A 7,769-nucleotide genomic window follows, 5' to 3' on the forward strand; every position below is an offset into this window, starting at 1 on the left:
AGACCTGTGCTTCAGCAGGAAACAGAAGCCACACAAGACATGGTTGCACTGACCTACATGTCTGCATTCAAACACACAATGTTTCCTTTTTTCTTTGTTTGTTTCTTTCTTTTTTTAATGCCTCAAAGGTTCATTTTATTGGCATTTAAACCAAAGTCCTGCACATAGACAAAGGCAAAACCCTGAACAGAGGTGGGAAATCAGCATCTTGTCCTGATACAGCCTCTGAGAATCTGCCCAGACACTCCCACTTCACCAGTGGTCAGAGAGAGTGAGATGATGTAAGGCCGGGTGTGCTGCTTTCATGGAGTCTGCTGATTCTGAGATGGAGGGCGGGGAGTTTTGGGGGTCCCACCTGTTTAGTTCCACAAGAAAACAAGAACAGAAGTAAAGAACAAGATGCTATGGCCTGCACCTATCTAGGTCTTTATTGCTGTGGCTCTGGATTTGTAGGCAACTCCTCAACTTTTCAGCATGATTCCTTGGGGCAGGCAACCAGTGACGGACACAGCATACACCCCTGACTTAAAGTTACTGATGCGCTGCCACTTGGAGACCCAGCTGTCCTCTGGACTCATCATCACAATGATTTCATCAAATGAAGAGCTGGTGCAGTCATAAACCATCTCTCTGTTGCCCTTCATTTGTAGGTATGCATTGCAATTGTCACACCCATCATATTCAAACTGGTCTATAGTCTTGACTAACGAGCACAGCAAACAAGCCAGCAGATGCCGCAGGTACTTTGGTACCATCTCCAGGGCCGTCCTCACCAATACCGCAACACAGGCTCCACAGCCGCAGGAAGTAAACATTGACAATATTTTCATCAGTGTGACTTTTTCCCCCCCAGATGCCAGGCCTATAGTATTAGTATTAAAAAGGAAGATTTCTCAAATCTCAGTAGTTTGCTGTCCTGGAGGCTTTTGGAACATAACACACAGAAGCAAAAGCTCAAGTATGCAGCATCCTGGGGACCTCTGAGAAAACGAGAGACGCTAGACTGCAAAGTTAAGAAGCTTACAGCTGCAGCCCACTTACAGTTGGCTACAGGGACAACCTGGGTTCAAAGCATGGGAGTGAGCACCAAGACTTTCTTCTGGGAAAGATACAGAATGCCTGCACTTTCACTCCCACTGGTCACTGAACGTCTTCTCTATTCTTAGGGACAATCTGAAATTCAACTCAGTGGCACTTTGCTCTGGTTTCACCAGCTGTAAGACTCTACCTACAATGTCATGAGACATCAGTCCTCAGACAGGCTGGCCTGCCTTTGAAGGGAGAGGAGAGCCAGGCTGGGAATTGGGGCATTTTTTCTGTTTTATTCTTTTGTTGTTTCTTTTAACTTTGCTGATTGACCTTTAGTACCTTTGTTGCTGCCATTCATCTACCCATCCATAATTACACACATAATTACAATCTTCTTAAGTGTTTGGGCAAGAGGAAAAATGGTCTGCAACGACTAGCTATCTCAACTTGGATACGAATGCCACTTATCACTAACGGACTGTTTCACTATCTTTTTTTTTTTTTAAAGATTTATTTATTATTATACATAAGTACATTGTAGCTGTCTTCTGACACACCAGAAGAGGGCATCAGATCTCATTACAGGTGGTTGTGTGTCACCATGGTTGCTGGGATTTGAACCCAGGACCTTTGAAAGAACAGGCAGTACTCTTACCCACTGAGCCATCTCATCAGCCCTGTTTCACTATCTTTTTTTTAAATCTAAATTATTATGGTTTATTATTATTAATTTTTTTATTATTTTCTTTATTTACATTTCAAATGCTATACCAAAAGTTCCCTATACACCCCCCCCGCCCCTGCTCCCCTACCCACCCACTCCCACTACTTGGCCCAGGCGTTCCCTGGTGCTGGGTCATATAAAGTTTGCAAGACCAAGGGGCCTCTCTTCCCAGTGATGGCCGATTAGGCCATCTTCTGCTACATATGCAGCTAGAGACACAAGCTCAGGGGGTACTGGTTAGTTCATATTGTTGTTCCACCTAGATTGTTGCAGCCCCCTTCAGCTCCTTGGGTACTTTCTCTAGCTCCTCCATTGGGGACCCTGTGTTCCATCCAATAGCTGGCTGCTGTTTCACTATCTTTGATACTTATCCTTTCTGTACTGTTGAACTGGATGGAGAATAAGTATACTATGATATTCACTCTGTCTTCCTTGCTTCAACAGACTAACTTTGGACCTCAGAATTATTTTATGAATTGAAAGCTGTGGTTCTGATATAATCCCTCCAGTTATGGCAGAAAGATGTATTGTAATTGATTTTGTGATACATGATACAAGTTTTGAGCAACCATGATTGGCCAGTAAGATCATTAAGAAAAGCCAGTTAGGATTATATTTGAATGAGCAGTGTTCTAATCCTGAGACTCTCATGTTTGTAATGGCCCACATCAAAATACCAAAAGACATTTTTAAGACCATGTGGATCTTCTATCAATTGGAGTCCAGCCTCCCACACCTTTTTATACAATCACCATCCTCTCTCCCATCTACTCAACCAGCAGGTGATCATTTCTAAAGGGTATAGGCTTGTGCAGCTATAGATAGAGGAGACAGACTAGTATAGAGGGAAGGAAGATTCTAAGAGCTAGAAAAGCTTGGGACAGAGTCAGAGTGACTTTTTAACTTTCTCGATAGTAACCGTGGGCTGGATCCTTACATAATAAAGTCATCTTCCAGATGGAGTGGATACTTGTTTTCTTGATTGTCTTCGGTTTCCAATTTCTGACCCGGAAACATCCGCAAGTTAGCATGGGGTTCACATCACCGTAGTGCTGAGAAGTAGTTTCTAAGGTTAAATTTGCCCATATTAATATCAAACATACATGCTCATCAGTCGCTGTTACACATGCTGCATGTGGACGAGATCACTGATGGTCTACATCAGCAACAGCATAGGCAAGGAGCCTGGTGTGGAAGAGAGGACCATTCTTTATAAATGTAGACAAGGTGATTAATTATGAAAATGGACATATTTTGAGTTATAATTTATAATTATAATCAGTAGTTTTGACTTTAATTTTGACAACTGTATCTGGGTAAGTAAGAAAAATAACTTTTTGAGAAACAATGATTGTAAGGTCAATATTTATCACTGAATTTAATTTGCATTCTTGATGATATACATTAAAATGTGAGCATACTGAAGACTATAAGATATCATTTTAAAAATCAATCACCTTATTACTGCAAGTAGAATATAAAATAAATAAAAATTATAACTATAATATTGGAATTAGTAATTTTGGTAACAAGATGGCTGGAAAAACTTTTTTATCAGAAGTCTATAATAGCAAGAGTTTTCATCATAACCTTGCTTATTTATGTATTGCTATTTTAATACCTAGTATAGAAGATAAAAATTAAATTCCGTTGCCTTTGACCTGATAACAAGTAACACAGGGAAAAACCTTTGCATACATGTATTTTTACACAATGAAAACATGTTTGCCCAAGTACGATAGCAGCTTGTTAGATGGACTTATGGCCCTTAATTTTAGACCTGTGTGATATTCTATCTATTCTTTTATCTTGGACACAGAAGGAAAGAGGACTTCTTGCCAAAGTTACAGTTTAGGGTGTGTATGTCCTGAGAAGTGACGATAGCCACAATCCAGAACGTATATCTTCTGGGTTGCTTCATACATTCATGTTCACTAAAACTTACTTTCAACATGAATAGTTCATCTTTATTATCTTTCTGTACATGCTGTGTCTGTGTGTACATGTTTGTATGTCTGTGGGAACATGTGTGGGAGCAGGTGTACGTGTGTGTGTGTGTGTGTGTGTGTGTGTGTGTGTGTGCTGTGCATGTGGAGACCAGAGGCTGATGTTCGATATCTTTGCTCACTCTCAACCTTATATACTGAGTTAAGGTCTCTCACTTGAACCCCTGGAGCTTGCCAGTTCTGGCAAGGCTAAGACAGCTAGTGTGCTGTGGGGATTCCCTGTCTCCATTTCTCAAGTGCTAGGCTCACAGGTTGGCTGCCATGCCTGTCTGGCACTTGTGTAGGTGCTGGGAATCTGAATTCAAGCCCTCATACTTCTAGATAGGACAGCTTTCTAACATCTCCCACCTCCAAAGCAGTTCCTTTACAGCTAAAATTTTGTTAGTATCGATTGACTTTTCCATTTAACCTAGACACAGTGAAAGGATTTGGGGTCGGGAGAACTTAGAATTCATTTCTGCACACATCAACTGGGAACACAGTTTGTACTTGTCCTGGGACTTACGAAGGCCCCGTTACCTGCTCTGTGGCTGACTCTCCGAATCAACCAGTCTGTCTCTTGTCAGAGCCTCTTCTCCTTAATTCTCCATTTGCGCTTCTGCCTTCTCTGTAACATCAAAATACCCCTCCCCTGTTTCCCAGCTCTCCTGGGTGTGTCCTTTCCCTGGCACAAAGGATTCCCCACACACTGAGTGACCTCATTGAGTCTCTTGCCTTGGTAGTGGTCAAGGTTGGTTGGATCAGCAGGTGGATGCCAATCTTGCCTTAGAGTGGAAAGACATTGGTTGCTCTAGACTTAGGAAATTAAGTACTCAGAGGTTTAAAAGTAGAGGCAGCCCATGCACCCGTTTCTTTCACATGAAAGTTGGGAAGAAGCGTTGAGTGCAGAGTGTAGGAATTCCCACTATGCATGGGTCCTTATTCTGTTACTGGGGCTACTCTGCAAAATGGTTTGCAGTTACACACACGCAGGGCTATTTCTGAATAGACTCGTGCTTTTCTCTGAAGCAATATGTTCTTCACTCATTCTAAACAAGCACATCATTCTTCTTTTTTCGTGCTAGGGAATTTTTAGTGCTGTAATAAGAAAATAGAAGGTGGTAGCTGTCGTTTTTCTTCTCCTTTTTGGTAAAAGCTTGAGCTGATGAGAATATGGATTCTATAAATACCTGGAGAGAGGGATTTTTGTTTCCCTCTTAGACTGAGAAGTAGATGGATGTTCACATTCTTAAGAGCATTGAGGGTAATGTTATTTTAAAAATCTATCTATCTATCTATCTATCTATCTATCTATCTATCTATCTATCTATCTATCTATGTATCCATGTATCTATCTATCATGTATAGTGTTCTGCCTGCATATGTGCTTGCATGCCAGAAGAGGGCACCAGATCCCATTATAGATGTTTGTGAGCCACCATGTGGTTGTTGGGAATTGAACTCAGGTCATTTGGAAGAGCAGTCCATGCTCTCAACCTCTGAGTCATCTCTCCAGCCTCATAATACCCTTCTTTAGAGACATTTCTTACAGATAGGTCCAGGACCTTCAGAGAGTCATTGCTTTATTTGCTTAAGAGAATTAAATTCAGGCACTAGAAATACAACTTTTTTTTTTTTTTTTTTTTTTTTGCCTAGCATGGACAAGTTTGTCTTCCCTTACTAGCATGCCCAAATGTATTCCCAGATAGAACAGCACAGTTGTTACTTTCAACAAACTTGTGGATATAAACATATCGTATTAGTAAAAAGGAAAAAAAGTGAATATAAAAACCAACAGACCAAGTGTCACGGCACATGGTACCAGTTTTCACTAATGACTGGGAGTCCATCTCCAGAGTTCAGGAGTATGACAACTCATGGCGCTCATACCAGCTCCAGCTAAGCCTGTTAACTTCAGAATAGTTTTTGAATTGCTGGAAAACTGCAGGAAAAAAAACATAGTGGGGAGAGCCCCATGTGCACATCACCAAACCTCCCAGTTACCCACTATTGCTCAGGAATACGTGCCAGAGTAAGAAACCTGCGCAGGCTCTTGGCTGGCTATTAAACCTGTGCAGGCGCATTGCTTCCTATTAAGCCTTGACTTCACTTTGATTTCTCCAGCTTTTCCTCTACTTCCTGTTCTGTTCTGGATGCAGTCCAGGCACAACCTTACACTTGGTTGTCACATCTCCCCAGGCTGCTTTATGACAATGTCTTAGCTCTTCCTTAGGCCTGACAGCTCAAATTTGGAAAAAATTCCCCTCGTGCATATTTTCTGCTGGTTTTTACCAGGTTAGACTAACTTGGGGGAACAAATAGCACTGAAGGAAGAGCCTTGCTCATTGAATAATGGCATGGTTCTTACACTGTCCTCTCTGTGTGCGTGCATGCACACTCGTGTGTGCATGCGTGTGTAAGTGCACTGGTACAACTAGACTAGCTGTCTAGAAAACCCCAGGGATCCTCCTCTCCCCCCCCCCCCCCCAGTGCTCAGGCTATAATCACATGCTACTGAGCCTAGTTTTTCTGTGTGTTCTGGGAATCAAAGCCAGGTCCCCGTGCTTGCATTGTCCAGCCCTATATCAACCATTGTTACACATTGACACAAGCCGTTTAGGATTCATGTTGCTTGGCTTAGCCTCATACACTAAAGGGTTTATGCTGCTGCTGCTCGAGAGATTCGTTGCTCTATTCAACTTAGCCCAGGAAGTTTCCAAGCCTCTCGCGAATCTTCTGGGCTGGTAAATAATTTCATCAAGAGTTCTAACTTATCTTCTTGTATCTGCCACCATGATCTCGCGACTGTTTAGATAAGGATCTATTGAGTACTTGGAGCCTATTGAAGTCTGCTAGATGTCCTTCTTTTCTTCATTATTCAAGACAAATGAAATCAGTTTTATTTCAGTTCTCAGGGGGAGAAGAATCAAGCTGGATAAACCCAAATTGTACTATGTATCAGCGGCTCAAGTATCCTTCCTTCCACGATGGTTCCTAGGAGACAGAACCTCAATCATAATAACATATCTAGACCCAGTTTTACTAGTGTGGAATAAATTTAGAGTTTGTGATAAGACCTAGAAGAAGGGAAGTGACCAAGGTTATTAAAACAATGATCGCTTACCTCATCCCCATCACACGTCCCAGCCCAGGTCACCGTGCAGGAATTAATCAAAATGTTTCCTCCAGCCTCGCTGGAAATTTTGACCCGTGGCTAATGATGGATGGTGTCTTCTTGGAGATTCGATGGCTGTCCCCCAGAGAAGCTGAGCAGGGCAGAGAGTGCTCGCCAGGCTGAGCATCTCTGCCGCAGCCGGTGCACAGCTGCTCTGGCAGGGAGACACTCTGCCAGTCTTTGTCAGACCCACTTACTTTTATGAAAGAGCTCCTGTGTGCTCGTGAACTTCTCTCTCCTCAGAAACCCGGGAATCCAGGGACTTTAACTGAAGAGGTGCTTATGTTAATAATACTATTTCATCTGTGAAAGATTAATTTTGTTCTTTAATGATGCGAATGAGGGTATGTGTACATGAGTGCAGGTGCCCATGCAGGCAGAAGAGGGCATCAGAGGGTTAGAGGTGGTCGTGAGATGCCGATTATGGGTGCTGGGAACCAAATTTGCATCTTCTGCAGGAGCAGTACGTACCCTTTACTACTGGGCCACTTTTTCAGCCTATTATTATTATTATTATTATTATTATCATTATTATTATTATTATTATTATTAATTTTATACCAAAAAGTGATCCTTCATGAAATGGGTAAATGAATTAAAAAAGACAGTCCTGGAAAGAAATACAAATATTCATAAATATATGAAAAATAAAGTTGTTGTCCTCAGCCATCAGGGAAATGCTCATCAAAACTACATTGAGACCCATTTCACCCTAGTCTGAATAGCCATCACCAAGAAAACATATAAAAATAAGTGTTACATGACGGTGGAAAAAGAAGGACCATTATACTCTTCCAGCGGAAATAGAAACAGATGCAACCTCTATGGAACTTAGTATGGGATTTTTTTTTTTTTT

General features: G+C 41.7%; 1 protein-coding gene and 1 pseudogene across 1 annotated transcript; one reads left to right on the top strand and one right to left on the bottom strand.

Moving 5' to 3' along the window:
• Window positions 1–461: 461 nt before the first annotated feature.
• Window positions 462–758, bottom strand: LOC110317292 (transcription elongation factor SPT4-A-like). The gene has a single exon (XM_021191721.1). It carries the CDS (start codon window positions 753–755, stop codon window positions 462–464), a length of 294 nt encoding a protein of 97 aa, XP_021047380.1. The 5' UTR covers window positions 756–758.
• Window positions 759–2,323: 1,565 nt separating this feature from the next.
• LOC110316875 overlaps window positions 2,324–7,769 on the top strand; it is a 13,383-nt pseudogene continuing 7,937 nt past the window's right edge.

The sequence above is a fragment of the Mus pahari genome, chromosome 2 (genome assembly GCF_900095145.1).
Source record: "Mus pahari chromosome 2, PAHARI_EIJ_v1.1, whole genome shotgun sequence".
Lineage (NCBI taxonomy): Eukaryota > Metazoa > Chordata > Mammalia > Rodentia > Muridae > Mus > Mus pahari.

Coding starts and splice junctions, on each gene's coding strand:
- LOC110317292 (XM_021191721.1), bottom strand. CDS start 755: ATGGTACCAAAGTACCTGCGGCATCTGCTGGCTTGTTTGCTGTGCTCG.